This window comes from Coffea arabica, chromosome 7c, assembly GCF_036785885.1.
Source record: "Coffea arabica cultivar ET-39 chromosome 7c, Coffea Arabica ET-39 HiFi, whole genome shotgun sequence".
Lineage (NCBI taxonomy): Eukaryota > Viridiplantae > Streptophyta > Magnoliopsida > Gentianales > Rubiaceae > Coffea > Coffea arabica.
In genome coordinates, this window is record NC_092322.1 from 11,225,080 (window position 1) to 11,247,433 (window position 22,354).

The 22,354-nt window shown below is 35.1% G+C and overlaps 2 protein-coding genes and 1 non-coding gene across 5 annotated transcripts; 2 read left to right on the plus strand and 1 right to left on the minus strand.

Annotated features, from left to right (window-relative positions):
* Nucleotides 1-1,529: 1,529 nt before the first annotated feature.
* On the minus strand, nt 1,530-6,901 carry LOC113698238 (pentatricopeptide repeat-containing protein At4g39952, mitochondrial-like). 3 transcript variants are annotated; one of them, XM_027217981.2, is made up of 5 exons: nt 4,288-6,901; nt 3,509-3,601; nt 2,978-3,099; nt 2,810-2,852; nt 1,530-2,289 (listed from the first exon to the last, which is right to left on the minus strand). In XM_027217981.2, the coding sequence occupies exon 1, from the start codon at nt 6,886-6,888 to the stop codon at nt 4,480-4,482; it is 2,409 nt and encodes an 802-aa protein (XP_027073782.2). In that variant the 5' UTR covers nt 6,889-6,901; the 3' UTR covers nt 1,530-2,289; nt 2,810-2,852; nt 2,978-3,099; nt 3,509-3,601; nt 4,288-4,479. The 3 variants fall into 3 exon arrangements, with proteins under 3 accessions (XP_027073782.2, XP_027073783.2, XP_071913874.1); XM_027217982.2 differs by having other exon boundaries at nt 2,978-3,134; XM_072057773.1 differs by lacking the exon at nt 3,509-3,601.
* A 2,717-nt stretch (nt 6,902-9,618) lies between these two features.
* Nucleotides 9,619-9,691, plus strand: TRNAE-CUC (transfer RNA glutamic acid (anticodon CUC)). The gene has a single exon. It is a non-coding gene; the product is annotated as a tRNA-Glu (tRNA).
* Nucleotides 9,692-14,775: 5,084 nt separating this feature from the next.
* On the plus strand, nt 14,776-21,950 carry LOC113698803 (probable LRR receptor-like serine/threonine-protein kinase At5g10290). The gene is made up of 12 exons (XM_027218751.2): nt 14,776-15,185; nt 16,458-16,625; nt 16,867-16,999; nt 17,167-17,238; nt 18,345-18,488; nt 18,579-18,650; nt 18,800-18,865; nt 18,951-19,015; nt 19,305-19,448; nt 19,604-19,945; nt 20,870-21,264; nt 21,434-21,950. The coding sequence occupies exons 2-12, from the start codon at nt 16,559-16,561 to the stop codon at nt 21,746-21,748; spliced, it is 1,815 nt and encodes a 604-aa protein (XP_027074552.1). The 5' UTR covers nt 14,776-15,185; nt 16,458-16,558; the 3' UTR covers nt 21,749-21,950.
* The last annotated feature ends 404 nt before the right edge of the window (nt 21,951-22,354 follow it).

Here is a 22,354-nt window from a genome sequence, read left to right on the forward strand (position 1 = left end):
TTTTTTATAATGGCACTCCCATTACCATTTATATTATATGATTTTTATTTATTAGATTATATGATAGAAAAGATAGTGAGAGTGGTATTATAGAAAATTAGACCGAATAGTATTTTCCTTTAATTTACATACTACTATCCCATTGCAAATTTGTTTCCCTATTCATGTTAGTAAGTATAAAATTGAAAGAACAAAAATTGTCCATTTATACATCATTGAGTGTGTTGGAATAGTAGATTATTTGAGATATTTTTTGAAATAATTACTATAACACTTTTTATGATGTAATATAAATAAAATAAAAAAAATTATTGACAAGATAAAAAATTGATTGAAAAACTGTAATTGTGATGCAAGCAAAGTATATATTTAAAAAAAAAATTAATGGCTATTCAAACAAAACCTGTCATTTCATATATTTAATTGATTTTGAATTTCTATATTCAGGATAGATTGTGTATACTATCACTTAATGTCAATATTCTCAAGTAAAAGTTATATGGTTAGCAAAGACTACTTTGATATTCCTTTAAGACAAAGAAATGTCCACTTTGATGGTTGTAACTCGACATGGGGAGACAGCTTCACATTTCCCTGTATTATTTATTCCTTTCCCTTAGACGAAAGAATAACATTTTTTTTTTTTTTGCATTTTTTGTTTTCCTTTTATTCTTTATTTTTCTGTGAGGAGACAGAAGAATCTTGACACGTGTGACAATGGCGACCCCTAATCAGACAGGTCGCAAATGTCCTCTCTTTTTGGCAAATTTTCTAAGGGGAAAAAAATTTGGAGTTAAAAATAAAAGTAATTAATGAGCTCCTATGCTTTGACTATTTTGGCCTTGAGTGGTTGGAAACAGGGCACATTCTTTTTGTCGGCTAGGAAGAAAACGCAAGAGATTCGCTGTTCGAATACCCATACACCACTTTATTTGTCCATTGGAGTTCCTTTTCCTCTTTTTTTGCATTAATATTTCTGTTCCCTTTGTCTCTTTCTCCTATTTAAACTACTCCGTCCGTTCCGTTTTGTTAGTCTTGATTTTTTTTTCACACAGATTAAAAAAATATAATTAATTTGATTGAAAACATAAATTTAAATTAATAATTTCCTAAAATACCCTTATGCTAATCACGAAGAGTGCCAATTAATATCAGCTACAACTAATGGATTAGTTTTGAAAAAACTTAATGTTTTCAATATAGTGGGTTAGTATTTAATAACAATGTATTAATAACAAGATATTTAATAAGGGTATTTTGGACAATTTAAAAGATTACTACATTTCTTAATGAAAAAGTAGACTATAATTTGAAACAGACGAAAAAGGAAAATAAGACTATCAAAATGGGACGAAGGAAGTACCAAAAGCAGCTTAAATTGAGCAAGTTGATTTATAGAAGCAATTGATTGGAGAAGACTTTCCATTCACCGACCCCTTCCTTCCGCACAAAATTCTCGAGCAAAGTATGGGAATTTCCGTTTAGATGACACGGCACGGAACCATATTACACAATGAAAAGCAGTCTAATTGATAAAACGCTGCATTTAGTTGATTATAAGCTTGAGTCACTAAAGGGGTAAATAGGAAACCATGCTCTGAAAAAAAGGCAGAGAACAAAAAAGCATGGAGCACCTTCAAAACTGCATATTGTCTATTTATGCGGTACTAGATATTACACAGAAAATCTAGTAGACAATCAAACCAACAGGATTTTCTAGTAGATAATCAAACTAGGGATTTTCCGAGTCAAATGCAGTACAGGGCTGCTCACCTACAGCAAATGTCCTCGTAGAGTTGTAGTTCAACAAACAGTTACTCTGCAGCTGACATGACACCTCTCAAGAACCAGTGATCTTGACGTCTAATCAATTTCTTGAACTAATTAACATTCATGTTGTCATCCCGATTAGTCAGCCCGAAATTTTTGGAATGCAACAGCTGTTGCTGTGTCTATCCCCACACACCTATACAACTAAAAAGACGTGCAAATCAACATATATAAATCATTGCAGCGACATGAAAATTAGGCTCAATTTTAGTTCCTTGAGAGTGAATTTGCTCCTTATAAATGGGTTCAACATGGATCACTTGTCCCCATGGGGGAATGTAGAGGAATGATAATTTGGCCTTGAAGTAAGTAGATCAACTCCATCACCGCAAAACAACTTCTGGGTACTCTTGAACAGGCACACTGGGTACTACCCTTGCTCCAAGGCATTCTTGCTTGCAACAAACCTTGGGTATCTGACACCCTTTTTTGTTGTGAATTTTCTAGATGTTGGACCAACTGCAAATGGCAATTAGGGTAAAAGATTTTTTTCTTTCGTACTATCAAATGAATCACCAATTTTATCATGGCGTGCATCACAATACCTAAAAGTACTAACACGAAGAGAGAAAAGGCTGATTGGTTATCCTGAATGAAGAAAACAAGGTAATGTTTCCAAAGTATCATCACCAGTCACCAATTCCTTGACATCATACAAAAGAAAGGAGGTTTTTCTTTTTTCTTTTTTCTTTTTTTTTCGTGGGGGAAGGGGGCGGGGGAGGGAGAGAGAGAGAGAAGAAATACAAAAGTTTTCTTTTAGCCTAAGGAAATAAATCAGGTATGTACTCTGGTAGAGACACAGAAAGTGGTTTTCCACAAACATTAAATCAAAAGGTGTTTTAAGCACACAAACTAAATCTACCACTCCCCCTTCTTATGGAAGAAGATAAAAAGGAGAAACAAGGACAAGCTGAAGCCAAGCCTCTTAGAATTAACGATGACTCGATATCAAAATTTGAACATAAGAAAACCTTTTTACCTTTCATCAGGAAGCATGTTATTGCAAGAGTAGCACCAAATGCCTGCACATTGCATGGAATACATGTCATGACGAAGCACAACAAACTATGAAGCAAAAGAAATTTGATGAACATGACAATTTTGTAATCTTGCAGTTTCAGTAACATAACAACACCATCATACCAACCTTCACGTCACAGTGCAATGACATGATAAAATAAAAATCATGAATTTCTGGTGTTCAACACTTTGCAGTCTCTATTTGTCTGAAGTACAAATGTCTGCTTTTCTTCGTCAGATGATGCAGGCCTGAGATGCAGCGAGCCAAACAGATCACTTTGAATCTGGGAAAGTACCATATCACAGGTATAAACAACATTCAAATAATTGACAGATCATACGAGACTCGAGACTAGCAGAACGACAAGCATCAAACACTACCAATTTTCATATTCCTAAAACAATATCCCGAGAAATCAAGAACTTTTAAATTTTTAATTCCTGCATGATTCCAAAATAGGTGGTATACTTGGCTGAAGCAACAATTTCAACTGAGCATTTTGACTTTATTTTTAGCCAATCTCCTGTAACCATAAGTGTAGCTTCATGGATAAATGCAAGTAATATTAATTATTGCCCTACCTCCCTGATACCAATATCATGTAGTGAAAATAGCAACACAAGTAAATATAATATCTCTAAGAGACAGGCTTATAACCTTTTATCTAGAACATGCGAAGGACAGCTTGGCTGCATGTACTCAGCCAGAAGTAAGATATTCAACCTCAGCATTAAGTGAAGCATTCTTTGCCTGTAAGAGGAGTGAATACCCTGATCAGTCCTTAACAATAGGAACTGCAACAAATTGCAACCACCAGTATGTTTCCTCATGTTTACTTCTTTAAAATGTAAGACATTTAAGACCATTCACATTCTCTTTTACATTTTTATATACAAAATACTCTTTTGACTTCATCATGCCATGCAAGTGTGCATCAAATTGTGTCTCCCTTTTCCATTATTCTAATGACTAGCCTTTTGTTTGTAGAATTTCGAGGGGACCATTTAGAACATTATGATGGTAAATGAATTTAGCATTTCACGCTTGATGTGCAGCCTGCAGAATAAAGACATCCAAATGAAGGAAATTTCTCCATTTTATTCAACGATGGCATGATAGAGCAAATATATCTGAACTGAATGTGTAAGCAAATACAGCATAATTTACTTTGGTCAACAGCTTGAACCCATTCTCGATCAGAAAATGAACCAAAGGTAAATCACAGCCCCATTCAGGATACTATAGTATGGAAAAGAACATCTGAGTAAGGATTATGATATCATGCCATCTTAACACTTATACCAGGGGTAAAATACTAACTTCAGTGAAGTACAGAAAGATAATATATATCAAGCATGAGAAAAGTTCTACTAGTGGTCACAAATTATTTATGGTATCAATTTTGAAGAACTAAATTGAGCAAAGAAAAATGTTACCTGCAAATCATCTCGTTGCACAAATTAGTTAGCAACCTCTGACGCCGAGGTGCAAAGAGGTCAAAAAGGCTACAGAACTCAGAAGTCTGAACTTAATACAGAAGAAAAAGAGATGTAGCGCGCTCAAACAATTTTACACAGAATAACTGGAACCCAAGGATCTCCCTCCAACTCTTAATTCCTTCCAATAAGTTATAATGCACTCCAACCAACTCTCTTTCTCACTTGTCTTTCCTTCATAGTATCTCTCACCCTTTCTACCTTTTCCCACAACCCTATAGAACTATAGAGGTCGGAGATTATCACGTAATAACCATCATTGTCTGGGTCAGATTCAATAGCATGCTTTGCAATCCTTATACCCATTTCAGTATCATTATGAGATTTGCAAGCACTTAATAAAGCACCCCACATTCCCGCATCAGGAGGAATAGGCATTGACAATATTACTTCTTCAGCTTCAAGCAGACTACCTGCACGACCAAGAAGATCCACCAGGCAGGCATAGTGCTTCAGTGTCGGTCTTAGAGAATACTCTTTCATTCTATTAAAAAGATATTTTCCTTCTTCGACCAATCCTGCATGAGTACATGCTGAAATAATAGCAAGAAAGGTAAGTTCATTTGGCCTATTATTTGATTGCTCCATTTGTTCAAAAATCTCAATTGCTGATTTTACATCTCCATGCACCCCATATCCTGAGATCATCACGTTATAGGAAATAACATCTTTCGTATTCATCAAGTCAAATACTTCTCTGGATTTGATAAGCTGCCCACATTTTGCATACATATCAACAAGTGCAGTATCAAGTGACAAACTAGATTCAAACCCTACTTCCTTAATGTAATTATGAATCTGCTCTCCTTTTTCCAAAGATGCAAGCTGGGAACAAGCAGAGAGCAAAGTTACCAGTGTAGCTGTGTTAGGTTTGGTTCCTTCCAAAACCATTTGATTAAAGAGGGCTAAAGCCTCAGAAGAATATCCATTATGAGCATAAGATGAAATTAACACATTCCACGTGACAGTATCTTTCTGTGTCCTAGAAAATATTCTCCTTGCAGAATTCAACTTCCCACTTTTACCATACATGTCTATGAGTGAATTCGCAACAGAAACACTCTCACATGCTAAACTTTTTATCGCATGGCAGTGCACTGACCTGCCTAAAAGGGTTGCCTCCAGGCGAGAGCAGGAAGAAATCACAGACATCAAGCAGTTCAAATTATATTCAATTTCCAGATGTTGCATTTTTCTGAACATTTCAATGCACTTAGATTCTAGTCTTGATTTGCAAAAGCCAGCCACAATAAGGTTCCATGACTCGGTATCCCTTCCATGCACCCTCTCAAGTAGCTTTTCTGCCAGGTGCGAAAGTCCAAACTTACAATACATTGATAGCAACCCGTGATAGACAACCTGACCTGTATCATAATTTCTCCTTAAAATAAAACCATGAAAAGCCTTTCCTTGAGATATCCTCATGGAACTACTGAAAGCCAAAAGCACGCAACTGATCAGAATACCATCAGGATAAATCCCAGAAGCCAGCATTTCCAAAAACATATGTAGACATACATCCAGACTTTCCATTTTTGCATAGAAACCAATCATCAATGTCCATGATAGGAGATCCAGATTGACGATTTCAGAAAATGCACGGTGTGCTTCCTCAAGAGACCCGCACTTGCAATACATTGACAAAAATGACGACTGAACAGCATGAGAACAGTCAGTTCCCAATTTTACTGATAATCCATGCAAGCACCTACCCTCTACCAAAGCACTCAGATTCCCACAAGCTTGGAACCCACCTTCCAGTGTCCGAAAATTTGGCCTCTCATCATCCCCACCAATCTTAAGCATGTCACAGACACACTCCAACCCCTTCACACTTTCCCCATTCTGTACATACCCAACCACAAGTGCAGTCCAGGCTACAACATCCTTATTCAGCATTTCATCAAACACAAGAGAGGCATCATCCATGTAACCACATTTAGCATACATGTATATAAAAGATGATCCAACTGCAGAATTTCCATTTAAAAGATTCAATTTTGATACCAACGCATGAGTTTTCATCCCATTCTGAACCAAACCAAGTTCAGCACATGCTGAAACTACCATAGGGATACTAAATTGATCAGGGGAAAAGCCAGAAAATCGCATTTTGTGGAAAAATTCAAGGGCTGGTAAGTAATTGCCATTGGAGAAATGGGCTTTGATAATTGAGTTCCAAAGAAAAGGGTCTTTACACTTTGTGGAACTAAAGATTTTGGTGCAGGACTCGAGGTGATTGAGTGCAGCATAGATTGACATGAGCTTTGAGGCTATGAAAAGATTGTTTCTTTGACCAGTTGTGATAATGTAGGAGTGGAATTTGAGAAGGGATTTTAGGTCCAAGAATTGGCTGGACAGGAAAGAATTTATACGGCAGTTTAGGTAGTTAGATACAATGCCAGAGGTTGAAGAGGAGTAGAAGCGATTGTACAGAGAGGAGAATTTGAATTTGGGCATTTGGTGGCGCCACTGAAGTCTGAAGGAGAGGACCAAGGCGAAAAATTGGGTCGTCTGAAATTGCACAGTGGATGAAATCATTTAAGCATGCCGAATCATTTGAAAGTGAAGTGGCACTAAATTAGTAGGATTTTTTTTATTTTTCATGATTTTCTGAACTGAATTTCTTTTTTCTTTTCTTTTCTTTTATTTTTCTCCCATTACCAGGAAATATAATAGTTTTTTCACTTTTTTTTAAGTGCAAATCGAAAAGTTCGAATCTGAATCTCTCGTCTATACTTCCTCCGTCCAAACCACTCAATTCATTCTTCTCTCGAAAATATAATTGTTTGAGGAATTTTAACTCAATATACCGCTTTTTTTTCAAACAATAATACATGAATTTAAAATCTCTTACTCACTATTCCTTCTACTTTATTATCAAATCCAATCCCCCTTAATATATCATTTTAATAGATGACAACTAACTTTGATTCTCGTGCTATGCACGAGAACTACAAATGATTTAACATAATTTAAATGTTAGAATATAATAGGAATCGGGACATTTGATCTTATGTCCTGTGCTGCATAGGGATTTAAACATTTAATTTAACTAACATATAATCATTGGATAATATGAATCAAATGTACAATATTAAATAATTCAATAATTAAAGGAAATGACAAATCAGAAAATTGATTCTCTTCTAGAACGTCTTAATTGGTGAATAATAGAACCGGTAAAAAAGTCCAAAACCCAACAACCCGCCCAACCCGCCTATTAATTTTAAAGGATGGGTTGGGTCAATTGGGTTATGGGTTTTGTTGGATTGGATAAAAACAACCCAACTTATTTATTGGGCAGGTTGGGTTTTTTTATTTGGGTACCCAATAGCCAACTTGTTTAAAAGTAATTCAAAATAATAAATACAATATTCAATACACATATGCCCAATTATTTGTATTTGGACGTGTTAATAATTTATTGATTAATTTGTATTCAAAATTATCATATATATATATATATATATATATATTTTTTTTTTTCAATCAATTTTTTAAATTTTTATTTAAAAGAAAAAAGAAATTTAAAATAAAAAACTCATGCTTATTTTACTTTTATAACAATACTTAAACTTGTCAACTTCTATAATAATTTATTATGCCTTTTAAGAGTATGTTGTTTTCCTCCCTTTTTTTTCTTTTTTTTTTTTTGTTGTTCTCAAGTTGCTACTTGCTTTTGTTTGTTCATATTTCGTGTACGTAAAATAGAGTTTTAAATGTGTTATAATTGCATTCCTTTTTAATATTTTGTGATTGCTTTTGTTTGTTAATATTTCGTGTACGTATAATATTGTACAAATTTCCTTTTTAACATTTCAGCATTATATAATTTCAGATTCGTCAAATTTACAAATAAAAGCTTACTTTGTATCAGCCTAATTTTTTGTTAATTCAAAATAATGCGATCCCGATATGGTAAAAATGTCAGAATAGTTCATGAATTCTCCTCTCATAAACAGGATTTCAACTAAACTTACAACGCACATCATTTTACTCCCTAATTCTAACAACAAACAAACAGTTTGGCTAATGGAATTAATAGATATTCCTATAATTAAGAGAATCTTTAGGTGTTACATTTTTTCAGAGAAGTACAATTACTTTAAGAAAGTTTTTTCAAAGGAGGAGTGTAATAATTGTAATTGTGCGTGTTCACATGTTAAATTATGATATAATACGAGCCTATTAACAGCATTGTTAGAAATATCATATTCATAATTAATCGAGCATCGGGTAAAGAGTTGCTTATTAAGATACAAAACAAGCAAGCATAGTCTCACACAATCCCAAATATAAATTCCCTATATAACATGTCTTATATAGTTAGAGTAGATGCACAGCACAAATCAAAGTTTTTTAAGGGACACAAAATTGATAGTGGATCAATGGAAGAGATTATTGAAAAGATTAAGGTGGTGTTTTGTGTGGGGAGGGAGGGGTGCTATGCTCTTCGTTAAATGTACAATTTATTATCTAAAATTCACAATACAAACAATATAAAATATTATTCTATTTATGATATGTTTCCAAGGAACTTAAGAAGTGAGTGTGTGTTTGTGTGTGTGAAAATACATTATGTATGTGAAAATGTGTTTATATGTGTGAAAAAAATCTTTTTTATGTGTTAAAATATATGTGAAAAAATTTATGTATTAAAATGTATTAATTAGTATGTTGGGTCATATTTGGGTCATGGGTTTGAGATAACCCAATATGACCTAACCCAAAATCAACCCAATCTAAAGTTGGGCGGATTGAGTATAACTCATTTAAGTGAAAATCCAATATTAATCCGTTCAATTGCCAGCTATAGTGAATAAGTATATAAATAGATCTAGCTAGTCCCTGTTAAATTTCTAACAAATGAATCATAAACAAGAGAGGTTTTGTATACGATGAGTAAATGCTAGTTGTCACCCACAAAATGATGTCAAATTGTGCTCTCTAATACTATAATATTTAGATAGGATTGTGACAAGAGGGAAGGGATCAGGGATGAAGGGATAATCAATCAACAATCTTTGCACGGTTACTTTGTCTTTAGCTTTCTGATATGCTTGCAAAATAAGTAGAATTTGGGTGAAAGCGGCAACTTTGAATGATGGAAATAGTGCAAATATCCACTACTTTTAAAAACTCAATAAATATGGTAAATTTCATACCATTTCATAATGAAATTTGTGTTTCATGATTTCATCCCGGATGGAAAATGGCATTGCATGTTGTCATGTAACAAAAACTGTGATCTAAAGAAATAACAACAAGTCCGTTGTAGTCTAGGTGGTTAGGATACTTGGCTCTCACCCGAGAGACCCGGGTTCAAGTCCCGGCAACGGAAACTTTTTGCACTTCGTTTTTCATTTTTGTGTGATCATTCTTTTTCGTTTGGCTTTTGTTTTGAGCTGCGAGTGACTTCACATATTTCCAGGTGAAATCCAGCCATTGATAGTGTCGAATAGCTAATGATAACGTGTGACACTTTACATTTAATAAAATGCTGAAAAACAGACCAAACACCAACCAATTGCATCATTAAAGTTAAGAGTGTAAATGGGTTTAATCAAATCGAACGTTTTTTTTTGTGTGATTTAATTTGTATAATTATTTTAATAAATTTAAAATTTTATTTAAATTTGATATGTTTAAAATTTTATTTAATTATTTTTATCAAATTTAAAATTTATCGAACGTAAAATACGGTGTAAAATTCTATTTGACTAGTTAGCGAACTAAACTCGAATAAACTCTTATCAAACTGAACTCGATTCAAGTATTCAGTAGTTATGTTTATCTTTCAACCCTAATTAAAGTTGTTAGTCTATTGTCTTTAACCAATGCGCCGGAAAGACATTAATATTCTTAACCTTCATTGTAAATTGATAATTTCCGGGTGACTACAAATCTACAATCATATTCATCAACAGTTCACATTTCGTCTAAATTGTTGGATTGATTAGATCCAAGCCTATCTAGGTACACTTAAAGTCTTGGAGCTATAACACCTATGGAATTATATGCCAATGTATCCTTTTCAAGTTGTTAATCTTGATTGCGACAAAGATAAGACCAGACAAAGTCAAATTAAATGTCCCATTAAGCAACGCAGCCACCCGGATTAACCACTAAAACTTGCTCTTTTTTTTTTTATTCTCTCTCTCTCTCTCTCTCTCTCTTTGGAGGAGTTGATAGACTTTGACACGTACTTAATCCTTACTATTTCTTTTAACAAAGGGCAAAAAACTGTAGATGACGACCGTTAAAAGGGATTTTCCTAATTAATCAAGAACCGATTTTAGGTTGCTTGACATACTTCAATAAATTTTTCCATAGGCCTGAAGAGAAAATCATTCCTTGGGAATTTTGAAGTTCTTTGAATCACATCCTGTACATGATACAAAAAGAAGAGATGATAATAATCACTTCAGTTTTTTTTTTTTTTTTTTTTTTTGTGTCTCTCACTAGTCACTACTACAGCAACTTCTGCATTAATGGAATATAAATGAGATTTAATAATATTTTGCATTTGTGGTGTGCCATGATTCGAAAGGGACATATCTGCTAGTTTAAGTACAGAATAGTTTGATTTTATCTACAATCATTTCCACTATCTGCACAAAAAATACTAAGTCCTTCGTGTACTCTTTTTTCCCTACTTTGCCTTTTGCGCATAAATTATTGAGGGAAGTGTCTGTTGCATCTGCTCTGGTTTCCTTTGGCCACAAAATTAAGTGAAAGCAATATATTGTTAAACTATCTGTTGTATTATGACTTCAGTAACGTATAAAAGAAATCTTGGTAACATCAGGGTATGTGATTCTTCCAATCTACTTTTAGCTTTTTACTCAACATTTATACTAAGAAAAGAAAAGAATTGTTTCTTTTAGTTTGCTTTGGTGGGGATAGTTTAATGTCATGATCACCTAATAAAAAAGCCATATGGCAAGATGCAATACCAAAATCAACTCCTTTATAATTTTAATATTATTGGATATGTATATATATGAATTAATCTTTCCTACATTATTAGTGTATATATATACTACGTCATCTAAATTTTAATTTCAACATAAGATTTTATATGCGTACATCTGAATCTGTTAATATATACATACATACACACACACACGCACATATATGGGTTATTATCACTTTATCCTCCTTAACTTTTATAGCTACTATCGGTTTATTCTCTAATGTTATCTTTTAGTCAATTTACCCTCAAAACTAATGGTCAAAGCAAACCGCGTTATATGATTTAGATGAAATGACATATATGGCCCAAAATAATAGTTGATGACAACAAAGCCCATTTGTTCCAAAATTGCACTAGACGAGAAAAAGACACTTTACATAGGAAAATAAAAGGTTTAAACTTAGGGAAAAGAGTCCTAATGGCCCTCCAACTCTTACCTAGGTAAAGTTTTGGCCCTCTAACAATTAAAGATAAAGGTTTAGCCCTCGATCTAACAAAATAGCATATTAGTGGCCTTTCTGTCAAATCTAGCAGTTAACTATGACGGGAAGTTTCATCTCGTGAGACGCGCGACTAAATATGAAGGGCATTATAGTCTCTAAAGGATGGTTGACCAAGCAAAGAGAGAGTAAAAAGGTAGCTTCTTCTCTTACCTTAAGTTAGAGCAACAAAAATCTCTATCCAGTCAAAGTTGGAGCTGAAAATGCGAAGAATAAACAGTTCCCCTCTACCGGTGTGCAGATGTGAGAAAGAGACTAGGGTGATTACTTCGTGGACTTCAAAAATTCCTGGGCGAAGGTTTGCTGTATTTGCAGAAGGTTGCTGCGGATATTGGGCATGTTGGAGATGTACAATTATCATAACTGGATAATTGTACCAAACCAAAATTTCGACCACACCTGACCTTGGCCCCCATAGGACAGTGTGTAAGTATTCTATATGCACCTGAAGCAGCACTTAGTTTTAAGTCATTGCAGGTTATATAGTCATGAAGAAGACATACTACCGCTATTTCCCCACTGGAGTTGGACTCTCCTTGCTGAGTTTTGTGTTAGCTTGCTTAGCCATGACCGCCACAAACGTTACCATTGATCAATTAGCACTTGTTGATTTGAGAATAAAATCACTTCAGATCCGTATCAAATTCTGGCAAAAAGTTGGTCCCTTGCAACCTCAGTTTGTGACTGGAAAGGAGTCACGTGCGGCTCTTATCACTACAGAGTGATTGCCTTGAATATCTGCAAATTGGGTCTTACTGGCACAATTCCTCCCCAGCTAGGGAATCTATCATTTCTAGTGTCATTGGATATGATCTGGAACAACTTCCAAGGAGAACTTCCCTATGAATTAACCCATTTGTGCAGGCTGCAAGTCCTTAATCTCACCGCTAACAAGCTAGGCGGATCTATTCCCTCTTGGGTTGGTTCCTTGCAAAAACTCCATTACTTTTCTCTCAAGAACAACAGCTTTGCAAGTTCTATCCCACCTTCTATCTCCAACATGTCCAACCGTATTCGACACTCCATTTCTGCCTTTACAACCCCTCATACGCCGGCAATTACCACTTTCGCTGCAGCGTTCGGATGGAGTACTCTGATTTAAGTCGCATTAGGGTTTTACAGCAAAGGGGGTGGATATTGTTGGAGGGAAAATTGTTGGTGAAACTGTTTTTACTCTGTCTTGGCAAAGAGATAATAGTGCTCTTCATATTTGGTTGCGCGTCTCACGAGATGATACTTCCCGTCATAATTAACTGCTGGATTTGATAGAAGGACCACTAATATGCTATTTTGTTAGATCGAGGGCTAAAACTTTATCTTTAATTGTTGGGGGCTAAAACTTTATCTGGGAAAGAGTTGGAGGGCCATTGGGACTCTTTTCCCTTAAACTTATAAAAAGTTTAGATTTTTTTTTTTACACTTATGAAAAAATTTAGATAAGTCTAGAAAAATTTCATATTATAACCTTGTAGTTAAAGCAGTCAAAAAATTAAGAGAAGAAACAAGAAATAAAGAAAAAAGAATTAAAAATTAAGGGATTTGTGAATGATTTAAGGAAAAAAAGAGAATAAAAAAAATGACGGACATCATTTTAAGAGAAAATGAATTAAAAAAAATAAGATAGTTGCAAATGTTATGATAAGAAAAGAGAAGAAACAAGGCTTAAGAGTATTTTTGTCCTATAAATTAGTAACAATACAGGAAAAAGTCACATGGCCAACTTTCAGTCAACTTGTTGAGTTGGCTAATAAAAATGGAAAGACTGACTAAAGTGTATTTGGATTGTAAGTTATTTGAGATATTTTTACTGTAACACTTTTTGTGATGTGATGTATGTGAGATAAAAAGGTAATTGAAAAGATAAAAAGATGTATTGGAAATTGTAATGGTGATGTAAGCAAATATATTTGAACAAATAACTTACAATCTAAACACACTATTATTAGAGAGTAAACTGATAGTAACTATAAAGGTTAGCGGGTAAAGTGATAATAACCCTCTCTATATATATATATATATATATATATATATATCACACACACTATATCACTTCAATGATATAAGAAAGATTCTTAGGATTCATATTCAATATATGTCGGCCAATTGGAGATACTCATATAGGTAGTTGATGGAGCATAGCCTAGAAGCCTTTTTTTGACTATAAAGTGAAAAGGACTCAAAGAGACTTTAGAGGAGAGTTAGGCAACTAGCAGACGGTTTTTGAAAGGTTTATGAAAAGTATTTTATGGGCTAGAAATCTTTCTACGGTGTGGAGTGGAACAGCTTATCTATGGATAAACTTGACGAAAATGGATAGTAGGAAAATGTGCAATCAGAAGCATAAAGCATTAAGGTGAATAGCAAAAAAAATCATTCAATTTAGGATTCTTTTCATTTGTCGTACATCATCACTCCAATGATTCATAAACAAATTGAAATATGATTTTGAATGGCCAACATCAATCTCCAAGGTCAAACAAAAATTGGGTTAGTCAGGAGAGATAAATCATTGAAATATAATACATAACGTGGTATTTGTCTGATTGCAAATCAGATCCAAGACAATTTCAACAATTTCAACTCTAATTCATTTTGATAAATAAAAACTGAAATATAATTTGACGAATAACAAAAACACAAATTTCAGCCTAGCTTTGTCACGCACAATTAACAAAGTATTGAAGTTATAAATTGTTTGTTATGTACAAAACGTCCATATTAAAAACGTGTGTTTGCAAACTTATTAGTCACTCTATTATTAAAGGGAAAGGTAATGACATCAATTGTTAGATAAATACCACTGGCATTTTTTTCTCTTTTTTGTGAGCTAATCCACCAAAACTTTGCGTTGCCTTTATTTCCATATAGTTAGCAAAAAAAAAAAATTGTAAAATAAGGAAAATATTGCATATATAGAGAGAATAAATCCTGCAAGCCAAATTTTGATGACTAGACGGGACCAGAAGTTGTGTTGTAACCACTTTGTCACGATCCATTCTGGTGAAAAAGAGTTAAAAAAGACAATTTCTGTTGTCACTCGTAAAAAGCAGCAAAATTGCAAAACATAATCCTTAGAAACTCGCGAAGGAAATGCCAAATTTGGCCCACCACACCGCACCACAGCACACCGCACCACACGCACCCCAGCATTGTCCAGGGTGTAGATGAAGAGAGAGAAGAAGGGAAGAGTCAAAAAGACTTAATAGCTCTTCCTTCTCAGTCTTCTACTAATAATTGTTGCAGGAAGTAGTAAAGCAGCTGCTTTTATTGATTTTCTTTCTTCTCTTGACTAATGCAATAGTGTTCTTCAATTTTTTTCCAGTCTGTACCGGAAGGGCTGCTTTAAGTCTTCCCTGAAGGTAAATCTTGGCTCGTGATTTTTCTTGAAACTGAAAAATATGTGTTTTAATTTTGTGGGTTTTTGGTATAAGCTGATCAAAGAACGGTCTTTAGTCTTTGTGAGGAAGATTAAGGATGTTGCGTGGCCTTTTCTGGATTTTAAGGATGGAAGTTGAGTGCGAAAATGGGTTGATTTTGTACTTTGTTTTATGAATCAAAGAGGTTGCTTCTGTTTTGCAGCTGCATTTTTGGTGGTAATCATGTCGGTGGTTAGTGGTTGTACAGTAAATTGAGGACTAGTAGTCAGTTTTGTTTGATTCAATTGAGCCTACAGATGATGTTCATTAGTGCTTTCAATGTATTTGTTGTGAAAGGGTTGTGAAAATTGTAAATGTTCCAAGAACCATTACTTGTTCTGTTCTTTCCTTTTTGGTATTCCATTTTTTTTGGGGGGGGGGATAGGAGGGGCAGGGGGCAGGAGATTGGGTTTATTGGACTTTGTGGTTGGTAGAAGAGGATGAGTGGTGTGATTATGGTTGTTGGCAAGTATGAGGTGGTAATTAATAGATGAAATTAAAGCTTCCAGATGGGAAAAGTTATGATCTTTTCTCTAGGGAATATTTAAGAAGTAAATGCAACTATAGCTTCATGATCAGCAACTGCTGCACATTTATGTATTGGCTTTATGGGCATTAAGTTGCTAATACTTATTCTGAAAGCCTTTAACTTTATGCATTGATCTGTCCTGTAATTGCAGATATGAAATGCATGTAACTAGTTTTGTAAGCAGTTGATTTCATGTTACTAAGTGGATACAAGGTTTAGATTTTCATTGATAGCAGATTGATCTTAAGTGTGAGTGGGTTGCAAAATTTCCCCCTGGAAGTGATTATTTCGCGAAATACAGAAAATTTGAACAAATTTAAATTTTTTGGAATGGTCCCTAACTTTGAATCAAACAAAATGACATGGCTCGTGGCCTAACTCAGAGGAGTGGAAAAGTGGTTCATGTCTTTACATTGTGGCTCTTAGGTCTCATCATCAATGGCTTCGCCTCTGGAATCATGGCAATTTAATTTGATCTTTAGCAAATATTGCTGCATACATCTTCTCGACAATGCTTGTACAGATTTCTGTGTAATTGGCTGTTAACATACATTTCTCACTTTTCTTGCTTTTGGTTTGTCAATGTCTGGAAATCAATGTAGTATTCTGTCATTGTTGTTGATTAGATTTTGTTATTGGAGCACCTTTTCTTTAGTTGGTTACAAGTTGTTGGAATTGTATTGCAGAGTTGGCATTCTTTTTGGGTGAACGATAACATTATGTTGCATTCACCACCTGGAAAAAAGATTTGACTTCGTTCAAGTCTGTGGGACCAGTATCATTGAAGATGGAGCTGTTCTTTGTGATTCTGTTCCTGGCAAGTTTGTGTTCCTTTGTCTTACCTGATGAGCAAGGTAAACAATTTATTAGGGCTTCTGATACTCCATGTCAATTGTCACACCAACATATTCTCTTGTGCTTATAATCAGCAGAATTTTATAAATTTGGTGATTTTCTTTGCATATTTTGGTACATTTCTGTTATTTTTCTTTGCCAATCGTTTTTATGAAGTATTCCTTGGATTATTTTCTTGCTAACGTGCGTAATAGCATTTATGGGCTGCTAATTAGTAAGAAGCCTTGGGGCTTGTTTCAGGAGAGGCTCTTTATGCATTAAGGATCTCTCTCAATGCTTCAAGCAGTCAACTAGCAGATTGGAATCAGAATCAAGTTAATCCATGCACTTGGTCTAAAGTTATCTGTGACAACAATTACAAAGTCACCACCGTGTAAGTTACTCATTCATGTAGAGGTTCCAATATCATTTGCTAAAACAGGGATCTCAATCTTCTTTGCCCATGCATGATACACATTCTTTTGTTGAAAGATTTCTGCAGTAGCTGCGTAAGTCTTTGACCGAATCAGGTCCATAATAATATCTTCACCTTGTCTGCAGATCCTTGTCCAACATGGGTTTTCCTGGCACCTTGTCTCCAAAAATAGGGGTTTTGAAGGCTCTTACGACACTGTAGGTGATAGGAACTTTAAGAAGTTTGTTATTGGATCATATCATTTGATGCCTTTCAGAAATATCTAAATGATGCTGTTTGGTTCATAATTATATTCATTTAAGTTGCTGTTTCTTTCATTTAGCATGACTCTTCTTGATGATTTTATTTCCCTGTTGATAGTAGTAATTGGAAGGTATTCTCCTGCACACGAGCAGATGTGCGCTCTTTTGTTGTTGCATAGTGGACTGGTAAAATGATATTTAACAACTCAACTTCAATCAATTTGGGGCTTCTTGATGTCAAATTTTAGAATTGAGATTCTCAAAGTCAGTTACTGAGGAAAATTGCATTATGCAATAGCTAGGGATAGGATTCTCATCTTTTTACATGATTTTAGGCTTGAAAATCCATGAGTTTGGCTATGAATGAACTTCAAAATGCGATTTGGTGTCTTATTGTGCATTCCAATCCAAAGACAGCATTAAATGGCTCCTGTGTTTCAACGCAAGGTAAATTATGTGGTCTGGTTCAAGTGCTGTAATAGCATATTTTTAGTCCTGATAAAGGAGACATAATAGAAAAAAAGGAAAGGTCCATCCTGGGACTTGTTAAGTAACAAGGAATATGTGAAATGATCTCTGAGAGGATTATCAACTTTGTTCAGTCTATGAGCTTTTCCATAATTCCTTCCTTCTGTAGCTAAACTTTTGGATAGGTGCTCTTGAGGAATTTGGCTGCAATAACCAAGTTATGAGAATTTTGGTAGTCCTTTATATTATATGTTAATTGATTTGATAAAACTGCATTCAATGAGATGATTAATTTCTTGCATGTGTTTGGTTGTAGTGGGAAAGCCACAAACCTGCCATTTCTTTTGTTGGTGGGAAAGCCAATGATGGCTTCATCTCAGCATTTTCTGCAAACTTGACTATGGATGCTTCTTAGTTGACTGCTTATTGTATCAGTGCTTCATAGACTGTTGCACTGAGAAGCCTTTGACCTTTTGATTGATGCTTGTTACTACTTGTTGTTTTCCTATATGGTCACACCTTAGTATTGGATGAGCTTGTATAAATGAATAGCAATTCAGTCCAAGCTCTGTTATCTCATGTTTTGCTGCCAGTACACTGCAAGGAAATGGTATAACTGGCAATATACCTGAAGAGTTTGGGAACTTGACAAGCTTGACCATGTTAGATTTGGAAAACAACCATTTGAGTGGAGAAATACCAGCTTCCCTTGGCAATCTCAAGAGGCTTAATTTCTTGTAAGCAGTTCGTTGTTGTTCTTGTTTTTAATTGTTTGCTTATGTTTATTTCAAAGTTCTCTCTGGCTAAGAGCGCAATCTTTTCTGTAGGATTTTGAATCAAAACAATCTTACCGGAGCAATACCACCATCACTCTCAATTCTTCAAAGTTTAGTTAGTGTGTAAGTGATTTTGTTTTTCTGTTCTGTGTAGTATCATAAGGTTGGCTAGAGTTTTTACTTGTTTCCAGAATTAGACAAAGGTGTCTGACTACCAGATATGAATTTGAGTTGCTGTCATCCTGACTGTACTAAGACAACATTTTCTGCAGTCAGCTTGCATCAAATGGTCTTACTGGCCAAATACCTGATCAATTCTTTGAAGTTTCCAAGTACAAGTATGTATTCTATCTCTTTTTCCAGATATCCTTTTATATGTTTATGAATATAGAGAGTGATTGTAGATTTGATTGCTAATTTCAGTTTTACAGGAAACAGCCTGAATTGTGGTTTAAATTTCCCCCATCCATGCGAGTCTAATAATGGAGGTATGTAATTGAGATTTTTTTGACAACAAGACAAATGCCATATATGTCTCCAGTCTACCAAAGATCTATTTTACTTATCTTCAGAGCTGCTACGCATGCTTTTTCAGTGTCTTACTGCTCCTCCCAAAAAAAAGGGGGATGCTGAAGGAAGAGAATGTAATATGCCACAATAGTATAAGTCGTACTGTTTTATCTGTTTAAAAAGAAAAATGGTGGGGTGAAATGGATAGACTTTTGCTATTGTCCTTCATTAGCTGACTTAAATCCAATGAATCTACTGTCTTGGCAGGTTCTTCAAGTAAACCAAAGGTTGGAATAATAGTTGGGATAGTTGGTGGAATTTTAGGTATTCTGCTTGTTGGAGGTTTACTGTTATTTGTTTGGAGGGGTAGGCACAGAGGCTACAAGCGTGAAGTTTTTGTAGATGTTGCAGGTTTGTGTTGCTTTTTGTAAATGAATTATGTTGTATATGCTTTATTACAGAATGTTCAAATGACTAGTGCCTCAATCTTTACAAGGATTCACTTGGAAAATGGATATTTTATCTAAGCTGTCTCTGATTGGATTAGCTAATTTTGGCATCATCAGGTGAAGTTGATAGAAGAATTGCATTTGGTCAGCTGAAGAGATTTGCTTGGAGAGAATTGCAGCTTGCTACAGACAACTTCAGCGAGAAAAATGTTCTTGGACAGGGAGGTTTTGGAAAGGTCTATAAAGGAGAGCTTGCAGATGGTACAAAAGTTGCTGTGAAGCGTTTAACAGATTATGAGAGTCCTGGTGGTGATGCAGCATTCCAGCGTGAAGTTGAGATGATTAGTGTGGCTGTACACAGAAATCTTCTACGACTGATAGGATTTTGCACTACCCCAACCGAACGCCTCTTGGTGTATCCATTCATGCAGAATCTAAGTGTTGCATATCGTCTTCGAGGTACCGTAGTTTTTCTCTTGATGCTTATTAATTGATAGAATTTCATTTTGTATCGTGATACTGTAATAGTAATCTTGCTCAGCAAGAACAATGCGAAAAGTCATTGTTAACAGCTTTTACATGGTTGTGGCTTTTCAGTTTCTTTTTGCCCATTTGTTGTTGAAATGCATGTTGTGGAACACGTAGTTATGTTTATAACACGTAACTCTGATTATTGAAGGTCATTTCAATTATTAAGAAGTTTCTTTCAACAGAATCTTCAGGGTTTACCTTGTCCTTCATCAAAGTTTAGCGTTCTAGTTAAGAAAGATGAGTTGCAAGTTGTTAGAAAGTTTTGCTGGAAAATGTTCTTATGCAGACTTTTACATAATGTATGTGAAAAAAAATCCTGCTTTTCTGAATTTGTTGGAAAAATGAGCAAATTAGAAAACTGCTCATTGTCTCACATTTTGGTACATGAATGTGAAGCTTTTATGTCTGCTATTTAATATGGTTGGTTCTGTACAAACTTGATGTTTCAAACACTTAGGATCGAACATCTTGCATTGTACAGAGTAGATTGCCATTGTAACTTGCTTGATTGGCTTTGGGTGACTCACTCTCATTGTGTGACAACCACTATGAATTTATTTGTAATCCTTGCAATGGACGTTAAAATTGAAGTTCTCTTGTCTTGGTACTATTGACGTCATCTAGATGTAGATCTCATCTAAATTTAATTCTTCAGTTAAGCGCTTTGTAATCAATATGTCTTCGTAAGGGCTATCTTAGTTCGATGACTTGACCAATTATAGACATGCTCATGACAAAGGTTCCCCAAAAAATGGTGGATTTTTTTAACATTTGGAGACTTGTAAAACCAACCAATGGTAGACCTCTTTAATACCAGCTTGTCTTTTCTATGGAATATGCATGTTACTGCAGAGCTAAAACCCGGGGAAACTGTGCTGGATTGGCCAACAAGGAAGTCTGTAGCACTGGGCACAGCACGTGGACTGGAATACCTTCATGAACACTGTAATCCTAAAATTATCCACCGTGATGTCAAGGCTGCTAATGTATTGCTGGATGAAGATTTTGAAGCAGTTGTTGGTGATTTTGGCTTGGCAAAACTTGTTGATGTTAGAAAGACTAATGTTACAACCCAGGTTCGAGGCACCATGGGTCATATAGCTCCGGAATACTTGTCCACCGGCAAATCATCAGAAAAGACTGATGTTTTTGGTTATGGAATCATGCTGTTAGAGCTTGTGACAGGACAGCGGGCAATAGATTTCTCACGACTTGAAGAAGAAGATGATGTCTTGTTGCTTGACCATGTATGTATTTGAAAATTATTTTATGTAGCTTTCACAGTCCTGCTTTCTCTCGACTTGCTGGTCCAAATTCGTCTCAAGTTCATTTGTGTAATGTCTGTCCATAAAACTCTTTTATGTGGTCTGCTAGTCTTCTCATTATTCATTGCTTTTGCCTGCATTCCCAATGAAGGTCAAAAAATTGCAGAGGGAGAAAAAATTAGATGCTATTGTGGATCGCAACCTAAGCAGGAACTACAACATTCAAGAAGTAGAGATGATGATACAGGTTGCATTACTCTGCACCCAAGCATCACCAGAGGATCGACCGGCGATGTCAGAAGTGGTGCGTATGCTGGAAGGCGAGGGGCTAGCTGAGAGATGGGAAGAGTGGCAGCATGTCGAAGTTACCCGTAGGCAGGAGTATGAGAGGTTGCAGAGAAGATTTGATTGGGGAGAAGATTCAATTTATAATCAAGATGCTATTGAATTATCTGGTGGAAGATAGGAGGTAACCGCTAAATATGATAAGTGTAAATGATTTCTTGTAATAGGTTGGTCGGATGAATGTAGCTTATCTGTAAAAGTTTTGATGGCAGTGTCCGTGAATTTTTTTTTTTTTTTTTTGAGTTTTTGAGTGCCATTGCTTTATCTTCCTTTTCTTCTGTACTCATAGTTTTATCTATTCATTTTCTTCTTTTTGCGTGCCATTTTTGGAGGGCAACACAGGACCATGTACTCTGCATTCTATTTGTTTCTTCCTCCTTCCTAAATGCTTGTAAAAGACACCCCCTCTTTTGTAAATGGTATTTACTTCTTCCCAAAGAACCAAGAACTTAGCTTTACAATCCCAATACAATTATCTTTAGCTTGTCCCTTATATTAAATGTATTGTTTTTGGTGCAATGATAATATCTAGCAGGAGACAATTCTAATTAACGGCCTAGTGGATCTTATGCTAACAATATTTTTGGTTTACTGAATCGAGAACTCTATGTTAGGTCATGGGGAAGACCAGATACAATATGTACTGCAATAGCAATTTGATAGGACCAGAAGCCACGAGGATTCCTAGACAAATTGAAATTATTAACATCTTTTTAGTGGAAAAAAA

What these genes read in the sequence shown, in the direction of transcription:
- LOC113698803 (XM_027218751.2), top strand. Translation starts at nt 16,559, where the DNA reads ATGGAGCTGTTCTTTGTGATTCTGTTCCTGGCAAGTTTGTGTTCCTTT. An exon ending in TTTGAAGTTTCCAAGTACAA is followed by an intron (nt 18,866 to 18,950) that starts GTATGTATTCTA and finishes TGCTAATTTCAG; the next exon opens with TTTTACAGGAAACAGCCTGA. An exon ending in TGTTGCATATCGTCTTCGAG is followed by an intron (nt 19,946 to 20,869) that starts GTACCGTAGTTT and finishes ATGTTACTGCAG; the next exon opens with AGCTAAAACCCGGGGAAACT.
- LOC113698238 (XM_072057773.1), bottom strand. Translation starts at nt 6,888, where the DNA reads ATGATTTCATCCACTGTGCAATTTCAGACGACCCAATTTTTCGCCTTG.